The 21,374-nt window shown below is 45.3% G+C and overlaps 1 protein-coding gene across 4 annotated transcripts in view; it reads right to left on the bottom strand.

Annotated features, from left to right (window-relative positions):
• Positions 1-513: 513 nt before the first annotated feature.
• Positions 514-21,374, bottom strand: part of EDA (ectodysplasin A) — a 427,522-nt gene continuing 406,661 nt past the window's right edge. Inside the window, exons 4-8 of one of the 4 annotated variants that reach the window (XM_043570216.1) lie at positions 11,461-11,640; positions 10,036-10,070; positions 9,059-9,110; positions 6,317-6,447; positions 514-4,511 (exon numbers count right to left, since the gene is read on the bottom strand). In XM_043570216.1, coding sequence (XP_043426151.1) covers positions 4,260-4,511; positions 6,317-6,447; positions 9,059-9,110; positions 10,036-10,070; positions 11,461-11,640 — 650 coding nt within the window. In that variant the 3' untranslated portion in view covers positions 514-4,259. The remainder of the gene's footprint in view (positions 4,512-6,316; positions 6,448-9,058; positions 9,111-10,035; positions 10,071-11,460; positions 11,641-21,374) is intronic. The other 3 variants (XM_043570217.1, XM_043570218.1, XM_043570219.1) reach the window with 3 other exon arrangements.

The following is a 21,374-nucleotide window of genomic DNA, read 5'->3' as shown; positions in this document are numbered from 1 at the left end:
TATGCCCTAAATTCCATGGCATCTGAATGTTTAAAAGAACATTTACAGTGTAAGATCTTGTCAACAGCCCTTCGGAAGTTTAAGTAACCTTTCTAGTTGGGCATCATTCCTTAAGCATTGGTCTCCTCATCTGCAAAATGGGATGATACATCATGGAGGCTGGATCTTGGGTAGACCCAAGCTGTTATGGGCTCAGGCATGAAATATCCATTACAGATGCCACAGTGTCAAGCTAAGGGTAACTTCGTGCTGTGTCTCTGCCTCAGGACAATGTTCCTTTCTTTGTTGGACCTCTGGCTTACTGGACAGGCAATTACAGGAAAAGACCTAAGGTGTTAGGGATGGGGAACGTGTGATCTGACGCACAGAGAGGATGTGGGATGTTGGGACAGGAAATTCAGACCTCCTTCCTTCTGTTGCCCCCTCTGACATGAGTGCCTTGGTCCTTCCCCTAGCTCATGTGTGGCAACGCTTGCAAAGAAGCACCTAGCATATAGGTAGTGCTTAAGTCTATTTCAAGAATGGGGAAAAAAGCTTTATTTGCAAAGAATGAACCATTAATTTACACAAACTTACATCCCAGTTTATATACATTATATATAGTTTATGTACATAGTATCTCACACTGGATGCTGACCCCCAAAGCAGCACTGGGCTTGCTCCAGGCCAATCTCCCCGTGAAGCCCACCCTCCACCCCTAGTGGAAGTTTTTTGAATAAAGAAATGACACACCCCAAGTCCTCTTGGAGGGAGCCCTGACATGAATTAAAAGAAAGAGTCTGGTTCCTTCTTTGTGCTTACATGGCCTAGGGGAGCCTCTAGGCTGGGAGGTGGGGGATGAGGGGGTGCGAGGGCAGCCTCAGGACATCCTGGTATTAGGCCAGTGGAGAGCCTTTCAGTCCAGAGGCCGGAGCAGGGAAAATGAATGCCTTGGGGGAAGAGTTCTGACAAAGGCTACAGCTACTCTTTTCCCTGCCTGGCCAGGCTCCTGAAGGGGGCCAAGTACTTCTAGTCTGAAGTCTGTGGGTAGAAGAAAGAAGGGGTTCCGTGTGGGACAGGGACTGCTCCACCCCCTTGCTCTTTTGTGTCAGCAGGTCAGGGCTCCTTCACCTTGGGTAGGTCACCTTCCATCTCTGGGCCTCTGTTTCTAGCTCTAAATTTCTCTGAATCTATTTGCACCCACCGGAAGTTATAGGAAACACATGTACTTGCACATGGATTGAAGTCTTTGTTCACCTCCAGGGTTCTTAACCCTTTCCTACTCAGGAAAAGAGATTTGACTCAGGATGGATGAAGGGGGACCTAAGGCCAAGACTACATTTCCCAAGGAGCCAGTAGCTGAGCAGCCCCCCAAAGCTATCTTTTATGCCAGCTTTGGCTGTTGAACCCCAAGTAGCTGGCAAAGGCCCCTGCCATGCAATTCTCTTTCAAACCTCTGCCATCTGCTCACTCACAAATGTCCTCGTCCCATCATCCACGCTAGCCTTGGCCCTCTGGTGAACTCACATCAGCGGAATTCCAGACTATAAATCTATTTCCACATCCTCTTACTAGTAAATTGCTTCACCACTTTGCCAATGACTGCTGCAACTGGCTCCCCAGCTATCTGTTGCTTCTTTCATCACCTCCTTCCCTCTAGGGTTCCTTTTGGGGCTTCAAATGAATAAAGCGTCCTGTGCAAATCCTCTTCCCCCTATAATCCCCTCTATGTCTGGAGAATAGAATGGGTTTCAGAATGTCCTTTAGGGGTACAATTAGGAAGCCTTCTCCTTCCCTCTCCTCACACATCCTCTCAGGTCTTTCCTCCATTAGGACAGATCCTGGTAGACAGAGCTCTCTGTGGTATGGTAGAAAGACATCAGGAATCATTTAGTAGCTGTGGGAAGTGGATCAGCTCCTATAAACTGTCTATAGGATAACCAATGGAAGACCTCACCTGCAGCAGGGGCTGGATACATGATAGGTGGCTGGATTACCAGGTGAGTGAAAAAAACATGAGGGGTACAGTTCTGTTGGTACTAGAGGCCTGCTGCTTAGACATGGTGCCAAGACAATCCTTCTGAGCTCTCATAAGAGCTCTATGGCTGATGGCTATTTCCCAAAGAAATGGCCTACTCTTTTTCCATGAAGCCCCTGGCAGCCAAAAGAACATCAAGGAATTGCCATCAAGGAATGGAAACGAGCATTCCTGGGTTTCTCTCAGGGACGCTGAAGGATTTGGGGTCCTCATTCCCATTTTTATTGGTTCTTTCTAGACCACAAATACAACGCAATGGTGTAGCACAATGGAATAGCTTTGGACTCCGACCTGGCTGAGATCCTGGTCAAAGCACGTAACTTCTCTGAGCCTTGTCTAAATGATGGGAGTTATAGTATCATCGAAGGACATAATAAGAAAGTACTTTCCAAACTTTAAGGAGAGGTTCCCTTCAGTTCTTGCTATAACTGAGGACTGTCTAAGGCACTTTAGAGGAGCCTGGGCCAGACACATGCCTGCAGTTTGCCCTACTTGGGGTTGTAAGGCTCTCATTAGCAACCAGATGATGGTGTCATAGCCCACCACCTCTTACCCTGACCCTTGAAGGGCCAAGCACTGTAGTTGTTTGGAAAGGGAAGGTACAGCTGAGAAATGAGTCCCTGTTCTTGGGGGGTTTCCACTGCCTGAAGGGCTTTATCCCCAATCTCTCCAAAGGGAAACTTGTTTCAGGAGCAGAGGTAGCAGACTATACAAGATTGGCCCTCCCCAGCTTTGGACTAGACCCAGCATCCAGAAACCAGACTGGTCCCAGGCAGTTAGAAATAAGGCCCTTGAATGGTCCCACTCTATGATTCAGTGGGAAACTTGGGGTGGGGGTGGGGGGAAGGTGTCTTTGGACCTGGGTACAGGGCAGAGCTTTGCCCAGTGCCTAGATGCTGGCTTCTCTTGAGCCTGGATTCAGGGAAGCAGCACTGGAATCCATGGTGACTCTGCTGTGGCTTTTCTAAAGCCAGAGTGAAGAAAGGTGGGTCAGTAGGGCATCAGGTACTGCCCTTTTGGATAAGGCCTAGGCTAATGACCACTTGGGTTGCAGCTAACTTGAAAAAAGCCCACTGTCCTCTCCTCTTTCTTGCCCTTTTGGGGTCATGCAGAAAAGTTCTGCCTTGTTGATGCCCAGGGGCAGGCTAGAGTTTGGGAATTTTTGTAGACTATCATGGAAGCTAAATATTAGAATTTGAAGGGACTCCTGGAGGCCATCCAGTCCAACCCATTGCCCCCAGACACAACTTGACTAGATGAATATTTGTGTTGCTTAATAAACGGGAAAGTCTCTTTATGCCCAGGTCATCTAAAGAGTATCCCAGACTTGAATAAGCACAGGTCCCAGGTTAGGCACCTGTCTCAGACAGAGGTAGGCTCTGTGGAGAAAGAAGACAGGAGTTCTGGTCAGGCTGGGAAAGAGAGCAATTGGAAAGGGAGCCAGAGATTTTTCTGAGCGTGGAGTGTGGCTGTAAACAAAGTGAAAGACGTGTGGCCCCAGCATGCCTTCAGGTTCTTAGGCAGGCTGGTTTCTGGCCATTTTCTGCAACTGCTCCAAGAGCAAACCTCCTGTCCCCAAAGCCCAGCGAGTTGCCGCAAAGTGGCTCTCAGCCTGAGTGGGAAGAACACTCTGACCCTCTGGCAGGCTGTGGCGCAGAGCAGCAAGGATGCTTCCACTGTTGAGGATGCCCTGCTTGGCAGGTTTCTGTTTCGGTCTCTGCCACAAGCACGTGCCTTTCCCCTCCCTGCCTCTGTGCTCTGGCTTCAGCACTCTGCTCTCATCCCACAATTGCCCCTAGCCCTACCCAAGAGAGGAACAGCAGCCCCTTAGGCTCAGAGGTTTGCCCCCCCTCCCCGCAGTCTGGCGTACACCTTTGCTTTCTCTTGCCTGCTTCCCTGGAACCCCACTTTAGTGCAAGAAACAATAAAACTTTGACAATAGGGAGCTTGAGGTTGAAGAGTCACGCCAGGAGCCAGTAAACATGAAGCCAAGGAAGAAGGTCCTGCTTCATGCAAACTCTGGGGCTCTATCAACTGTCCTGTTAACTCAAGGCTGTTCTGGAAAGTCAAGCAGGCCTTGTCATCCTGGAGTCACTGGGGAATAAATAGCACTGGGGTATTTGTCTCTGGCTGCAACACCCATATACCTCACTCCACAGCAGCTTGTAGAGGTTCTGGGAGTCCTGGCTCCCAAACCTGGGGCAGGGGCACGAGCAGGGGCAAAACAGAGGGCAGGGGATATCTAGGACGCAGGGGCCTCGCCCAGCCTGATGGCCCCAAAGAAGGTGGTGTGCTTGCTCATATTGATAGAGATGTCAGCATGCACCATCTTCACAGCAATCTTCTGCCGGGCTTTGAGGAGGCAGACGCCGGCGGTGTAACAAGTGTTGTAGTTGGTCTTCCCTGTCTCGATGCTGCGGGTGCACTGAAGGAAGGGTTTCTCGTCCACCACCACCTCATAGCTGGCAAAGTCAGTGAAGTTGATGTAGTATACCTGGGTGAGAGGCAACGAGAAGGGATTGGGGGAGAGAGGAAAGAGAGGGTGGAGCCCTTCCCTGCAACAACAGACAGGACTGTCTCAGATGAGCTGCAAGCACACCTCGTGAAGGGGGCAGTGCCACTGAGGGCATGTTAGTTGGTCAACAGGAAAGGCAAGATGATGGGCTTATACACGGTGCTTCCCCCACTCCATCTGGCTTGGGTGGCTGAGCAAATCTTTTTTCAATAGTACATGGGCTGTAAACTCTGTGAGGGCAGCAACCATGCCCTTATCACCCCTCTGCCTCCCCCTAACCCCTCCCCTGCCCTCTGCCCTCCTCAGCTCTGGTATGAAGCACAGTGCTCTGCACACAGTAGATGCTCAGTTGGAGCTACAGACAAATGAATACAAATTAACTGCCAAATTCAAGCCCCAAGGGCTATTTGTGGCTGAACTTAGAAGTCACTGATTCCCCAGACAGGGTGGAGTAACAACCTGCCATTCCTTAGGCTCTTTAAGGATGGCCACTCACTCAGCTTGCGGTGCCCCCTCCCCGTGACTGGATTTTTCTCACTCTTTTTGACAGTTGCCTCTTGGCTCCCTGATAATTAAGGAAACATCCAGAGAGTTGGAGTGCTATCCACCACGAATGAGATAAAGGACAAAACCCAGGCCTGGAGGAAGTGCTAACCTATGTTCAAAGGTCTGGTGTCAAGGGAAATTTTCCCAGTTGTCAAGGTGTTCAAGGCCTGAGGCCACTCCCAGCTCTATTCTAGGCCCAGAAAACACCCCAGCCCAAGCTTTGAGTCCCCTTCTCCCCCTGCCAATGGAGTTTAGGAGAAATGGCCTATAGGACATTGGGATTATACCTATGGGCCCCCTGGACACTGGAACCCTCATCTGTCATCCTAAATCACTTTATGAAAGGTTGCTCCCTCCATAGGCTCTTTAGGAAGGAGTAATGTATTTGGGTGCCATATGATTTCTTGGGTCAGGACCCAGGCTGTGCCAGAATGCTTGGTGGGCTTAGCAAGTGCTGGTTAACCCACCTTCTCTGGCCACTGTCCCGTGAGATCCTTCTGTTGGCTCCGTAGTCTTTCTGTCCATCTGCCTGCTTGCTGCCTGCCCCACAGAAGCCCCAACCTCAGGGCTCATCTACCTCTAGCTTGGAGGAGCCACCACAGTGGAGGCAAACAACAGGCGTGGAAGTGGATGGGCATTGGCAGATGTGGGGAATGGGCCCAGGGCAGGACAAGGACAGAAACTGGGGGTGAAAGGGGCTGGGAGAATGATGGCAGGAAGGAGGAGGGAATGACAGAGAAACAGAAAGGTAGACAAGCAAATGGGAGAGAGAGGAAGGAAAGACTGTCAAAAATGTTTTCGAGGTGGAGAGAAAGTCTGCAGGAGCACTATTTATTGTAAAGTTGGCCGTGTGTGTGGTGGGGGGAAGGGGTGCTCAGCAGCCCTGCAACTGACTTTCAAAGAATACATGGAGACAGAGATCAAGTTTGGCAGTAGAACCAAACAGCTCGGTGGGGAAACAAGGGCTCTGTGGCCCTGCAGGAGGGAATCAGATGGCAGGGTGTGGGAAGGGCCTCTTTTCAGTTTTTCAAGGATATCTCGCTAGGGGGCAAAAAATCCAAACCAAAACAGTCCCTTCTCTCTCCCCTCCTTTCAACTCCTAGTGAAGGGCCCCCACCCCAGTCACGCTAGAAAGCAGGAAGTTAGCTGGTCTTGGCTGGCTCCACAGTGCCCCTATGTGGCCTACACCGGATCTGCATTCTGGATGTAAGAAGAGTTAGGCCTGAGACCGTACTCACTTCTACCTGACTATAGATGAAGTAGGTGCCGTCCACCAGTACCTCCAACTCCCCGCTGCGGGGATGTAGCTTAAACACCTTGGGGTTCATAGTGATGCGAGACCAGTCATTGAGCACTCCACCTGAAAGATCTCAGTATGAGAGAAGGGCAGTCACTCAGTACATGTCAGAATAATCTGGGCAACAGAAACAAGAAATATCAAGCAGCAACCCCCTACCCCTATCCCAATGCAACCTGGGTAGCCCAGGGGGCCAAGCTTTAAGAACAGCATTTGGAAGCAGACAGCATTCAGTTTGTGAAGCAGCTGCCAGGCCTGCCTCAGGCTCCTGGGGTCTACTTGTTTGTCTCCCTCTCTCCTTCCCTGACCCTCCATCTGGAAGGGTCTGTAACTAACACCTTCTGGCTGGAATTGGGAGTGGGGGTAAGAAGAGAGTGGGCATGCTGCCCTATTTTCTTTGTTGTTTTGGGGACTGCACAGGCAAAATTCAGACACTGAGTGGCAGGCTAGGTCTTATTATTCCGTTCTACTTCTTCAGCCATAGCTCCTGAATCTCTCTCCTGTCTTACAGGTTCGTGGGTGTTGTCTGTCCTTTTCCTTAAAAGATTCCTTTTTATAGCTCTTTCATGCCCATTCCTTTTTGGAAGGCTTCCCTGGGCCCTCCAGGAAACCACTCAGCCCTAGGAATTGTCCACCTGAAGAACCTTAGGGATCAGGAGTGAGTCAGATTTCATGGCAGCTGGGATGGGTGACCACTGGTAATAGGACCCCACAGGAGAGGGGGATCTTTTATGAGAGTGAGGGATAGCCCACCAAGCAGCACTAGAATGAGCCAAAAGGATGTTGAGGGTATCTGGGACCTGAGGCACCCTTGGCAAAGCATCTGTCTGTCAGCCCAACCCCATTTGGGGCAGAGGGAGAATCCTACCACCTTTGCTGGACAGTGAGAAACTGTATGTGAGGGCAGAGGACAAGCTTCCATTTCAATCCTGCACAGAGAGGGATGTTCCTTCCTACCACCAGAGGAGGGAGTCCAAGCCCATGGGGTCTTTACCCATCAAAACCTTCCGTTCTTCACCCAAGAAATTATGTTTTGAATGTCCATGTTGGGCTAGTCTCAGGAGGCCTGGTTCTCTGAGGTGTGAGGAAACTGGCCTTCTGGAAGACCTCATCTTCCCTCGAGGTGAAAGTGGGTGGGATAGGAGTTAGGAAGCGAGCCCTGGCTCTACCCCTTCAAATGACTGCTCTGCATGATGTCCTTCCACCCCTGCCTCCCTCCCTTCTGCTTGTGGTAGAACTGAAGATCAGAATAAACTACTATTAGGGATTGGCCCAGAGGGGCTGGAATCAGTCTTGCTGTGTGGTAGTGGGAGCAAAATCTGTAGCTTCCGGCATAGAATAAGCACAGAGGCCACCCGTCCACCCAGACAAATCTATTTCCTGCCTGTCTCACTCCTCCCTGGACAGATGGTGATTATGGCCCATCCAAGACCCCAGGACCCAAGGCACCTGGTCCCAGCAGGATTGTTTGGGTTTTGCTACTATTCTGTTCCTACTTATACTTTTGAGGCTATTAAATTCCAGGCATCCAGGTGGCAGTCCAGGATGTGGCTAAGCCCAATCATTAATGAAGCTCAGCACAGCCAATTCAGGACTGACTGGGCTCTTAGGAGCTGTCCCCATGCAGCAGGTTTCTTAAGCTTCATTTACTGTTTCTGCACTCAGAGCCCCTCCCTTCCACTCCAAGCTCTGTAAGCATCTGGCATCTTGGCTGGCTTGCTGCTTCCCAAGGCTCCTGGGGGTTCATGCATTTTAGGCTTTGTGCACCCAGGGGACTGGACATTATTTTAAAGTGCTGTTAGTTAATGAATGTTCATGTCTCTTTGGGGGAAATGATGAACCTAGTCATTCAGGGGAGTGTACATACATCACCAAAGTAGCATAGTGCAGTGGAAAGAATCAGATGGACATAATTTTGAATCTTGGCTCCTCCACTTAGCTGAAAACCTGGGCCAGCTAATTAGCCTCTCTGAGCTTCAGTTTCTGTCTCTGCACAAAGGAGCTAATACCTATATCATAGGGTTGTTGTGAGGATCATATAACATGAAAGACAAAGAAAGTATGTTGAAAATTTTAAAGTACATACAAATATAAGGCAGTATGATTTCTTATGGTATTATTGAATCTCTCTGGGACTCTGGTTCCCCATCTTTTAAATGTAGGGGTTACATTAAATCCGTTTTTTAACCTCCTTAAACCTGTTTCACCTTTTTATAGATACTAGCATCTCATACTCCGTAGAGAGTCTAACGTGCTCCCACCTCACCCCGAGAAAAACTCCCTCCACCCATTTTCTGTGGAGACCCGTCAGACAAGAAGAATTTAATTTTCTGTAGTTTTACCTTCTCTAGTTTGTATTGGGAAAATGTTGATCAAACTACACATATCCCCATGGTGACTCTGATACAACCTGCTTCTCCCAGGAGTTCCCAGGTTCGATGATGTCTCAAGTCCCTTTCAGCTTCCTCATCAGTGATTGTAAATGGAATTGGTATGTAGTGATGGGTCTCAGTGCAAGCAATTACCCAGGACAGCCAGTAGAGGGCAAATGGCATGCAGAATGGCCCCCTACCGCCAAGGGTACTTAGCAGCCCAGGAGGAGCTAGGCTGGTGATTACCTGAAGGCTAGGGGTAAGGAAGAGGAGAAGCTCCTCTTGGGGAGAGAGTCTATTTGGACTCTTACCATTCTTGACTTGAATTGCTGACCCTTGGCCCTGTAGATGCACCACGGCTGGCTGGGAGGATGAGAAGGACAGAAAGAGTAGTCACTGGGAGTAATGGCTTCTTGCTTAGCCACCAGTTTCCATGTTTTCACCTCTGACTTCTACTCTCCTTTCATATACCAATTCTGATCCGTTTCTCCTGTCTTGGGATGCCAGTGACCACATCTCTGCTAGTGAGTAATATGATTTGTAGCTGTGCCACTTCCTAGCTATGTGACCTCAGCAGAATGGAATGCCTCTGAGCCTCATTTCCCTAACTGTAAAATGGGGATTTTAAAGAATCTCTGTCTGGCCTCTCTTACAGGGATGTCTGAAGATCAAATGAGGTGATGGATATAAAATTCCCTGCAAGCCATCAAGCACTGTGCAGCTGTGTACATTTATAACTGTGGCCAAACAGCTGTAGTGAGGGAGGGCTGAGATGAGGCAAGGCAGCAGAACTTGCCAATAGACAAAGATTAGGAAGCTCTAAAGACAAGGGAGGAGCCCTTTGGGCCTTTAAGGCAGAAGCCCAGGCTGGGTTTAGCTTGGAGCTGGTTGGCTGATTTTCAAGCTCCTGATCCTAGGCGGTCTGAGTGCCTGAGTGCCGACAAGGTGTCTGGGGTAGCTGGGAAGTTGGAGGCTCAGGTCGATAGGCCTGACTGGCATCTCATTTCAGCTGACTCCTGAGCTTGGATATGGTGACCCTCTGTCTTCTGTGCAGTGGGGGGTGGGGGGGAATGGCCTTGGCAAGACTCAGTTCCCTTAGTTAACGGCAGGCCCTGGGGCAAAGCTTTTCTGCTCATAGACCAGAGGGGGCTGTGAGTGAACCATCTCAGGAGCTCCAGGGTATCCTTACAAAACAAAGCCTCAGCAATTTTAATAGGGAGCAAATTCTAAGGTGGCTCTAGCCTGTGGCCTTCCCTCCTCCCCAGGAAGAAAGCAATTCCCAGCCAACCTGGTTTTCTCGAGGTCCAGCTTTATCAGCAGCACCTGCAAAATAGGACAGGACAATCAGAGGGCATGCTCCTTCTACTTCCCTTTCCCCTTACCTAGGCAGCCAGTGGCAGTGAGACTTGCTTTGGGCAGCCAGGCCTGGGGATGGGGGAGGATACCACTTCCTTCTGTTACTTGTCCCTGACCTGTCTCTTCAGAGGGCCTAGCATCCAGCAGGGAAACTGGCCTCTTGCTAATGCTGGCCCAAGGCAAGCCTCACTGTGCACCCATAAAGACAGATGAGAGAGCAGTCCTGCCACTGTGTGACCCTGAGACAATGTTACTTGCTTCCTTAGTCTTTTGCTCCCTTTCTTTAATTTTCTTCATAGACAGCTTTGCCATTTGTAAATATCTTGCTTCTTTAATCAGGTCTCTCCTCTTCTAGGACATGAACTCCATGGGAACAGGGACCACTTATCAATCTATCTCTTGTATGTAGAAAATGCTCAGTATCTGTGGAAAGATTGGATAAAGAAAAAAAAACCCTCTATCTCCTTCTCTTGTGGTCACAGTAATGCTGATTAGCCCCACTTGAACTATGAGTCAAAGACCCAGAATTTTGGGGCCTAGAGAAATCAGTTTTGTAGAGAGTCCATTTCTTTAAAGCCCCAAGATACAAGAGGGGAGCAGGAGGAGGAAATAACAACTGACCTAAGCCCTGGCAGTCTGACTCCTGTCAATTCCAATTAGGCAGGTTTGGACTGGCATCTATACCTTTTGGATGCCCTTCTGGGCCCAAGGGAAAAGATGCAAAGAGATTAGATGCTATTTGAATGGGCAATGTGGTGCAGTAATGATGTAGTGCAAGAGGCACTTGGTTCCTCAGTCTCAGTGACTGCATTTGCTTCTTCCACAGTCTGAGGGACTTGTAAGTTTCCAACTGCTTGACCACCAGTGACTGTTTTTCTACCTCTATGGGAAAGGCACGTCAGAGTTCATGGGAGGAGACTATTATAAAGCTTGCCACTTTTTCTAGTCCCCAACATTCCTCTCCATAGCCTGCTTCTAATCAGATGCCGGCCATGTGGTGATAGATGCTGAAAATCAGAACAGACCAAATCCACCCCCCACTGGAACTCTGATATATACGAGTTTACTTGCTCAATACAGGGAGGCCTAGAGTCAGGGAGGGATTGCGATGAAAAGGTTGAGAACAGGTGGCCTGTCCTTGACATGTTGGTATACACAGGAAGTTAGAGTAGGGCAGGCCCTCCTGCCTTCTTACATTCCCAGCTCTCCACGGAGCTGGGAGCTGGGAGACCTGCTTTTCTTACTGCTCACCAAAGCCATCACCACCATTTGAAACTTCTCTCAGGATCACCTACTCCTGCTCTTTTAAGGTACTTGCAAGGAGCCTGGGGGCAGGTGGAGAGACAGAGGAACTCACCAGAAGGTCCCTGGAGGCCAGGGGGTCCTTGAGGACCAGGAGGACCTGGAGGGCCAGGTGGTCCCATAACAGTTGTTCCTGGAATTCCAGGAATTCCAGGAATTCCTGGGGGTCCTTGGGGTCCTGGAGGTCCTGGAGGTCCTGGAGGGCCATTGGGCCCAGGAGGTCCTGCCTTCTTTCCTAAAAGACAAGATTTAGTGTTAAATTTGTAGTTATTGACTGATAATATACTGTCAGGAGTTCTACAGACTTCTAAGGAAACAAGGTCAGCCCTCTGGGAATTCCTGCTGTAATAAAGGTAAACACCTTTATTACACTATACAACACACACACACACACACACACATACACACACACACACACACATCCCTACCCTCTTTCATGAATAATTATTTACAGAACTAGTTTGAAGATATAGAAATAAATGACCCTTAAGGAGCTCAGTCTACTAGGAAACAGACACAGTCACAGGATAGTATAAGTGCTATATTAGTGGCAAAATTAGTAGACAAAATTTTTAAGAGGTCAGAGAAGGCTTCAAAAAACAGGTTACATTTCAGCTGAGTCCAAAAGATTAGAATTACCAAGTGGCCAGACTTGTGGGTCACTTTTTAGAATTGAGAATTAGGCTATAGTTAAAGAGTGTGGCTTTCATATTTACTGCTCAGTTTGGTGGAATTGATGGAGATGACAAGAGGGAGCTAGGAGGACGGCCTGACCTTGGGAATAATATCAACTCCAGGAAGGTTTCCTAGAGAAGTCAGGATGTACAGGAATTAGGGCTTGGTATAGAGGTGGTTGTAGCTGCAAAAGAGAAGGAGTTTGGGAGATGAGAGGTTGGGGGGAATGGGGAGAGAAGGAGGGAAGGAGGGAGAGTGGGAGGGAGGGAAAGAGAGATTAAAGGAAAGAAGGGGAGGTGGAGAGTAGAAAAAGCTAAAGAGGCAGTTGGCAGGTTTTGCTTTTTCAGCTGACCTCTCTAAACCCTATTTTTAAAGATCTCTGGGAAAGGCACTTTTGCAAAGTCCCTTGGTAACATGTTCCAGTGTTTATCACCCCCTCACTGTTAGGAAGTTCTTCTGTATATTTAACTGAAATTTCCTCCTGTGGCAATTGAAGCTCTTATTCTATTCTTTGTGTAGATAGAGAAGAATAGTTACCATCATACACATAACCACCTTCATATGCTCAAAGACATTAAATCACCTATCAACCTCCATTTTTATAGGCTGCATAATGTAGCTTCCCAACATCTCTCCTCAGAGGCCTTATTCTCTCGAATGTATTATTAATCAAACCCACCAACTCCTCCCCTTTTCCTCCTCACTGTCCTTTCAGAAAAATCCTGGCCCTTCTATTCTATATTCCAGTCTTTCCAACATTCCCACCAGGATGTAGCTATTTGACTAAGTCATAACTGTGGTCTTGAACCAAAACCTGCAAGTCCTGTTTACTTCCTTGGCTCTGTGCAGCCCAATTTACCCACTGCAGGTAGCCATAGAAGGGCTGTCTTCTTCCCTTCACTACTTTCTCACAATTTTGTGGAGATCCTAGGAATACAGGGCTTTGATCAGAGACTCCATGACAGTATCTCCACCAGTGGTACTCTCTTAGTTTTAAATGTAACCTTCTTAAATCTCACTTAAACATCTCCTTAATAACTCTGACTCCTTACTCCCCAGACTCTTAGGCAGGAGAATCATGACCTAGTTTATCAGGCCCTCCTTTAAAAATAATGCTGCATTTTCAAGAAACTCAATCTCTATGGCAATGCCATTCAAGAGGCCAGTTGTCCATGTCTAACCACATCTGCATTTGGAATGAAACAATGGGGTCACTGTGGGGCTCCTTTCCCAGGGAGGAAAGGAAGGTCCAAAGAGCTTCTCTCCCATGGAGTGTCCCTGGAGCCTTAAAGACCTAGAGGCAGGAAGGAGCTTTAGTGTTTTCCCTGCACGTAGCAGCAGCAAAAGATTGGATCTGCCCAGTTTCTAGATTAGCCAATTTCAAGATGCTGAACAGGAAAGCCATCTCCCTTCAGATTTGGGCGGCTTCCAAGTCAGGCTTATTCAGTGCCCAAGTTTCAATTCCAGCTAGTGCAGTGGAAAGAACACAAAATCTGTAGTCAGGAGATAAGGCTGTAAGCCCCAGGTCTGCCACAGACGCACTTTGGGCAAATCCCTTCCTCTCCCTGAGCCTTAGTTTCTCCATTAGTGAAACGAGGAGCTTGGCCTTGATGATTTCTCTCAGTTTCCTCCCAAGACTGAGGTTCCATAAGGAAGAGTGACTTAACCCTGGCAGTCAGGAAACTGCCCTAGCCTGGTTGTAAGGTTTGTTTCTCCATATTGTTCTCTGGGTGGCATAGATGTAGAGGAAGGTGCATATTAGACTGTTCTAAGTCCCAGAATTTTCAGGCCTAGCTGATTTTTCAAGCTAGAGGGTGTTCTTTGGGTACAAACTTCAGTGTCAAGACTGTGAATCTCTTGTGATTGCTAATGTAATGTTGGAAGAATTACAGCCAGAAACTCCTCTAGTCAAAAAGAATAATGGTTGCAGCATAAACAGAGGATGTTCACTTATGAAAATGTTGGAAAGCATTTGGAAAAAAGCTCCTGCTGGGATCCAGTTCTGCAGCTGGTCCTCTTTGCTTCTCTGCAACCAGGCTTAGGCATGTGTGCTTGTCACATTTGCGTAACTTCCAGAAAGTTGGCCCAGAGAGAAGCATGTGCAAAATGACCTCTGGACAAGAGGATGCATTTAGAGGGTTGAATTCCTTCTCCAGGTTTCCTTACTTTAACAGGACGCTTCATGACACAAAAGCCCATAGACTTCTGTACTTAGAAAATTATCCTGTGCAGTCTTAGATGGAAGAGTAATCTCATTCTTTTCAAAGCTAAACTTCACAGAAGGGGCATTTCCCTAACCTTTTAGTGAAAACCAAATTGTTGAAAAAACAAATCAAAGCAAGTGAGTGAGAATGAGAGAGATGGAGGGAGGGAGGGAGAGGGAGAGACAGAGAATGAGTGTGAGTGAGTTAGTTATAGAAGGGGAAAATTCTATTAGAGATGGAAATTAAATGAACAACTCAATTTACCTCTTCATGCATGTGCCTATTCACTGTGTCCAAGGAAATCTGTATTAAGTGGCTTCTAAATCACTTTCAGTCAAAGTAAATGTTTAAGGTCTATGTGCATTCTCCTTCCAATAACGGCCCATACAAGGTAGCAGTGCTAAGCAGCAATCTGAGTCCCTGCCAGAGGCATTGCATTCTATGGATTGTAATTACAGGGCTTCTAGCCTGGACAATTGCCTTCTATTGTCACTAGCAGGTGTGTTCTCTCAGTGCTCACTCACTGGAGAACATTACAACTGGGTGCCACTCCCCACCACACACATGGCCTATAGTACATCACTAGCCTACTTGCAGTTCCACCAAACATGCCATGCTCTCATCCTTCTGGGGGATTTGAATATGCGGTTCCCTTTGCTGGAATGTTTTTCCCCCTCTTTCTTCCCCTCTCCTTCAAAGTCCAGGTTAAATACTGCTTTTTCCCTTTCTTTCTTTCTTTCTTTCTTTCTTTCTTTCTTTCTTTCTTTCTTTCTTTCTTTCTTCTTTCCCATTTATTCTTGAAGAAGAGAGAGAGCACAAGCAGGGGAGGAGAAAAGAAAGAGGGAGACACAGATTCTGAAGCAGGCTCCAGGCTCTGAGCTGTCAGCACAGAGCCTGACACGGGGGCTCGAACTGACAAGCCTTGAGATCATGACCTGAGCCAAAGTCAGACATCCAACTGAGCCACTCAGGCACCCCTTTCTTTCTTTCTTTTTTAATGCTTATTTATTTATTTATTTTGAGGGCAGGGGGCTAGGGGCAGAGAGAAGATCCCAAGCAGGCTCGGCACTGTCAGTGCAGAGCCTGACACAGGGCTTGAACTCATGAACTGAGATCCTGACCTGAGCCAAAATCAAGAGTCGGACAGATGCTTAACCAACTGAGTCACCCAGGCAGCCCTGTTTTTTTTTTTTTCTTAGATGTGGTTCCTTACTCCACCAGGGAGAACTACATGTTCTTTCGCTGTGCTCCCACAGCATGCTGTTCATGCTTCTATGATAGCATTTTTTACACTGTAATTATTTGTGTGTACTTCCACTATTCAAGATGGAGGGCAGGCACCACTTTTCGTTTTTCTTTCTTTTTTTCCCACTTTTTTTTTTACCTCAGTATCTCTATTCCTGATAAATATAACATGCTTATTCATTGTTTAGTTAATGGGTGAAAAAAAACAAAACAAAACTAGTAGCTGTAATTAGAAAGTGTTCCTAAGTCTACCTATTAAGAAGGAAAGTCATCCCTGGACTTGTGTTAGGAGCAGAGAGTATCCTTGTTAAAGCCAGGTGAGCTTTCTACATTTATTATAATTTCCATTTTTAAAAATTAATTTATTTTTTAATTTACATCCAAGTTAGTTAGCATATAGTGCAACAATGCTTTCAGGAGTAGATTCCTTAGTGCCCCTTACCCATTTAGCCCATCCCCCCCCACAACCCCTCTAGCAACTGTTTGTTCTCCATATTTGAGTCTCTTATGTTTTGTCCCCCCTCCCTGTTTTTATATTATTTTTGCTTTCCTTCCCTTATGTTCATCTGTTTTGCATCTTAAATTCCTTATGAGTGAAGTCATATGATATTTGTCTTTAATTTCACTTAACATAATACTCTCTAGTTCCATCCACGTAGTTGCAAATGGCAAGATTTCATTCTTTTTGATTGCCGAGAAACACTCCATTGTGTGTATATAGACACACACACACACAAACCCCACGTCTTCTTTATCCATTCATCCATCAATGGACATTTGGGCTCTTTCCATACTTTGGCCTTTGTTGATAGCACTGCTATAAACATTGGGGGTGCATGTGCCCCTTTGAAACAGCACACCTGCATTCCTTGGATAAATACCTAGTAGTGCAATTGCTGGGTTGTAGGGTAGTTCTAGTTTTAATTTTTTGAGGAACCTTCATACTGCTTTCCAGAGTGGCTGCACCAGTTTGCATTCCCACCAGCAGTGCAAAAGAGATCCTCTTTCTCTGCATCCTTGCCAACATCTTTTGTTGGCTGAGTTGTTAATGTTAGCCATTCTGACAGGTGCGAGGTGGTATCTCATTGTGGTTTTGATTTGTATTTCCCTGATGATGATGATGTTGAGCATTTTTTTCATGTGTTGGTTGGCCATCTGGATGTCTTTTTTGGAGAAGTGTCTATTCATGTCTTTTGCCCATTTCTTCACTGGATTATTCATTTCTTGGGTGTTGAGTTTGGTAAGTTCTTTATAGATTTTGGGTACTAACCCTTCATCTGATATGTCATTTGCAAATATCTTCTCCCGTTATGTCAGTTGCCTTTTAGTTTTGCTGATTGTCCCCTTCACTGTGCAAAAGCTTTTTATTTTGATGAGGCCCCGATAATTCATTTTTGCTTTTGTTTCCCTTGCCTCCAGGGATGTGTTGAGTAAGAAGTTGCTGTGGCCAAGGTCAAAAAGGTTTTAGCTTGCTTTCTCCTCTAGGATTTTGATGGCTTCCTGTCTTATGTTTAGGTCTTTCATTCATTTTGAGTTTATTTTTGTGTATGGTGTAAGAAAGTGGTCCAAGTTCATTTTTCTGCATGTCACTGTCTGGTTTTCCCAGCACCATTTGCTGAAGAGACTGTTTTTATTCCATTGGGTATTCTTTCCTGCTTTGTCAAAGATTAGTTGGCCATACGTTTGTGGGTCCATTTCTGGGTTCTCTATTCTGTTCCATTGATCTGAGTGTCTGTTTTTGTGCCAGTACCATACTGTCTTGATGATTACAGCTTTGTAATACATCTTGAAGTCTGGGATTATGATGCCTTCAGCTTTGGTTTTCTTTTTCAAGATTTCTTTGGCTATTTGGGGTCTTTTCTGGTTCCACACAAATTTTAAGATTGTTTGTTCTAGCTCCGTGAAGAATACTGGTGTTATTTTGATAGGAATTGCACTGAATATGTAGATTGCTTTGGATAGTATTGACATTTTAACAATATTTGTTTTTCCTATTGAGGAGCATGGAGTATATTTCCATTTTTTTGTGTCTTCTTCAATTTCTTTCATAAGCTTTCTATAGTTTCTGGTGTGTATAGATTTTTTCATTTCTTTGGTTAGATTTATTCCTAGGCATTTTATAGTTTTTGGTGCAATTGTAAATGTGATTGATTTCTTGATTTGTCTTTCTGTTGCTTCATTATTTGTGTATAGGAATGCAACCGATTTCTGTGCATTGATTTTATATCCTGTAACTTTGCCGAATTCATGGATTGGTTTTAGCAGTTTTTTGGTGGAATCTTTTGGGTTTTCCATATAGAGTATCATGTCATCTGCGAAGAGTGAAAGTTTGACCTCCTCCTGGCCGATTTAGATGCCTTTTATTCCTTTCTGTTGTCTGATTGCTGAGGCTAAGACTTTCAATACTATGTTGAATAACAGCGGTGAGAGTGGACATCCCTGTCATGTTCCTGACCTTAGGGGGAAAGCTCTCAGCTTTTCCCCATTGAGGATGATATTAGCAGTGGGTCTTTCATATATGGCATTTATGATCTGCAGGTATGATCCTTCTATCCCTACTTTCTTGAGGGTTTTTATCAAGAAAGGATGCTGTATTTTTTCAAATGCTTTTCTGCATCTATTGAGAGGATGATATGGTTCTTGCCTTTCTTTTATTGATGTGATGAATCATGGTAACTGTTTTGCGGATATTGAACCAGCCCTGCATCCCTATAAATCCCATTTGGTCGTGGTGAATAATTAAAAAAAATTTTTTTAACGTTTATTTATTTTTGAGACAGAGAGACACAGAGCATGAACGGGGGAGGGGCAGAGAGAGAGGGAGACACAGAATGGGAAGCAGGCTCCAGGCTCTGAGCCATCAGCCCAGAGCCCGACGCGGGGCTCGAACTCATGGACCGCGAGATCGTGACCTGAGCTGAAGTTGGACGCCCAACCGACTGAGCCACCCAGGCGCCCCAATAATTTTTTAAATGTATTGTTTGATCCAGTTGGCTAGTATATAATTTCTATTTTAAAGGAGATATGACAAAAGTTAAAAACTACATGCTTGATGTAGTAATCAAAGCAGTATGGTACTGTAATAGACACATAGATTAATAGAACAGAATAGGAAACCCAGAAATGAACCCACAATTATATGGTCAATTAATCTTTGACAAAGCAAGAAAGAATAACCAGTAGGAAAAAGAATGCCTCTTTAACAAATGGGGTTGGGAAAACTGGACAGCAACATGCATAAGAATGAAATTGGACCACTTTCTTACAGCATACACAAAAATAAATTAAAAATGGATTAAAGACTTAAATGTGAGACCTAAAACCATAAAAATCCTAGAAGAGAACACAGGCAGTAACTTCTCTGACATTGGCCATAGCAACTTCTCTCTAGATATGTCTCGTGAGGCAAGGGAAACAAAATTAAAAATAAACTATTGGGACTACATCAAAATAAAAATCTTCTTCACAGCAAAGGAAACAGTGAACACAACTAAAAGGCAACCTACAGAATAGGAGAAGATAATTGCAAATGACATATCTGATAAAGGGTTAGTATCCAAAATATGTAAGGAACTTATAAAACTTAACACATAAAAGCAAATAATCTGATTAAAAAATGAGTGGAAGACATGAATAGACATTTTCCCAAAGAAGACATACTGATGGCCAACAGACACATTAAAAGATGGTCAACATCACTCATCATCAGGGAAATGCAAGTCAAAACTACAATGAGGTATCACGTCACACCTGTCAGAATGGCTAAAATTAATGACACAGGAAACAACAGGTGTTGGTGAGGATGTGGAGAAAGGGGAACCCTCTGGCCTTGTTGGTGGGAATGCAAACTGGTACATCCACTTTGGAAAACAGTATGGAAGTTCCTGAAAAGGTTACAAATAAAACTGCCCTAAAGTCCAGCAATTGTGCTACTAGGTATTTACCCAAAGAATACAAAAATGCTAATTCAAATGAATACATGCACCCCGATGTTTATAGCAGTATTGTCTACAGTAGCCAAATTATGGAAATAGCACAAGTGTCCACTGACTGATGAATTGAGAAAGAAGATGTGATATGGATGGAGCTAGAGAGTACTAGGCTAAGCAAAATAAGTCAGTCAGAGAAAGACAAATACCATATGATTTCACTCACATGTGGAATTTAAGAAACAAAGCAAATAAGCAAAAGGAAAGAGAAAGAGAGAGAGAAAGACAAACCAAGAAACAGATTCTTATCTATAGACAACAAACTGATGGTACCAGAGGGGAGGGGGTATAGGTGAAATAGAGGCTGGGGATTAAGGAGTACACTTGTGATAAGCACCGGGTGATGTATGGATTTGTTGAATCTTTATACTGTACACCTGAAACTAATATTACAGTTTATGTTAGCTAACTGGAATTAAAATAAAAACTTAAAAGAAAAAAAGGAAAAAAATCGAAAGAAATTATCAAGCCATGAAAAGACATGGAGGAACTTAAATGCATATTACTAAGTGAAAGAAGCCAGTCTCAAAAGGCTACATACTGACATTTTGGAAAAGGCAAAACTAAAAAGACAATAGAAATATTAGTGGTTGCCAGTGCTTAGGGCAGAGGCAATGATGAAGAGGCCAAGAACAGAGGATTTTTAGGGCAGTTAAACTATTCTGTATAATACTATAATCTATGGGGATCTATGTCATTATACATTTGTCAAAACCCATAGAATGTACAGCACCAAGATGAAGTCTAACGTAAACTATGGACTTTGAGTGATAATGGTATGACAATGGAGGTTCATCAATTACAGCAAATGTACTACTCTGGTCCAAGGTGCTGACAGTGGGGGAGGTTATCCACATGTGGGGGCAGGGAATATATGGGAACACTCTGTACTTTCCCCTCAATTTTGCTGTGAACCTAAACCTGCTCTTAAAAAAAAACTATTAGAAAAAAAACATACATGCTTAAAAGTCAAATTTACTTTCTTAAATACATAATATCTTGGTGAGTGCCCACGCCCAATGGAGAAAGATTTCCTCACTGATCCCAGCTCTTGGCTTCTTTTCCACCTTTGCTCAGATGAGGTCCTCAGGAGGCCAGACTATTCCTCAGTTTCTTTACAGTAGCAACATAGATTTTCCATGTGGGCCATGGTACTTCAAGCCACCAGAGTACCCTGGTGCTCAGAGAAGTGGCAGGCAGTGGCTGAAACCAGTCTTTTTGGACTACTCTGGGATTGGCGTACTATGAAGCTCCAGAAATCTTAACCGAACCATTTTGGTTAAAGCATTTTAATGAAAAATCATTAATTTCACTCTTTTTTCTTTCTGTGTAGGAAAACAGAAACAAATAGGTATTTAAAACTGATTTTGTAGTTTCTTTTTCTTTCTTTTTTTTTTTTAGTCCTAAGGAGTGGACCATATTGCCATGTTGCCTACTTTTGTGTTTTGGAACTTGTTCTGTCTTTGGGTACTCTTTGTATGTATGTTTGTATACTCTTCAAGTATGCAAGTGCTTATACAAGCTCTTGGATCAGTCCTGTTGGAGGTATATCAGAAACTTACTGACCCAACAATGGCAAAATGGATCTGCTCAATGAGAAGCTTCTTTGAAAAGACTAAAAGATCAGGGTATTACTTCAGCCTAGTTTTTCCATCACAGAGAAAATGATATTGAAACTCCAAAGCAAGAAACATCTTCCCTGACTGAGACATAGGATGGGGATAGCTTTTAGGCCAAGAATAGGGTACTGACATCTTTCAGAAGGTAGTATATCTAGTCCCCACAAGCTGTCTCAGGACTTAGTTCATCAGGACTTAATTTACAGATGATCAGTGATTTGATAAAGGAGAGCAAAA

This window comes from Prionailurus bengalensis, chromosome X, assembly GCF_016509475.1.
Source record: "Prionailurus bengalensis isolate Pbe53 chromosome X, Fcat_Pben_1.1_paternal_pri, whole genome shotgun sequence".
Taxonomy (NCBI): domain Eukaryota; kingdom Metazoa; phylum Chordata; class Mammalia; order Carnivora; family Felidae; genus Prionailurus; species Prionailurus bengalensis.
Note: the sequence above shows the minus strand (reverse complement) of the source record. Positions and strands in the feature narration are given on the sequence as shown.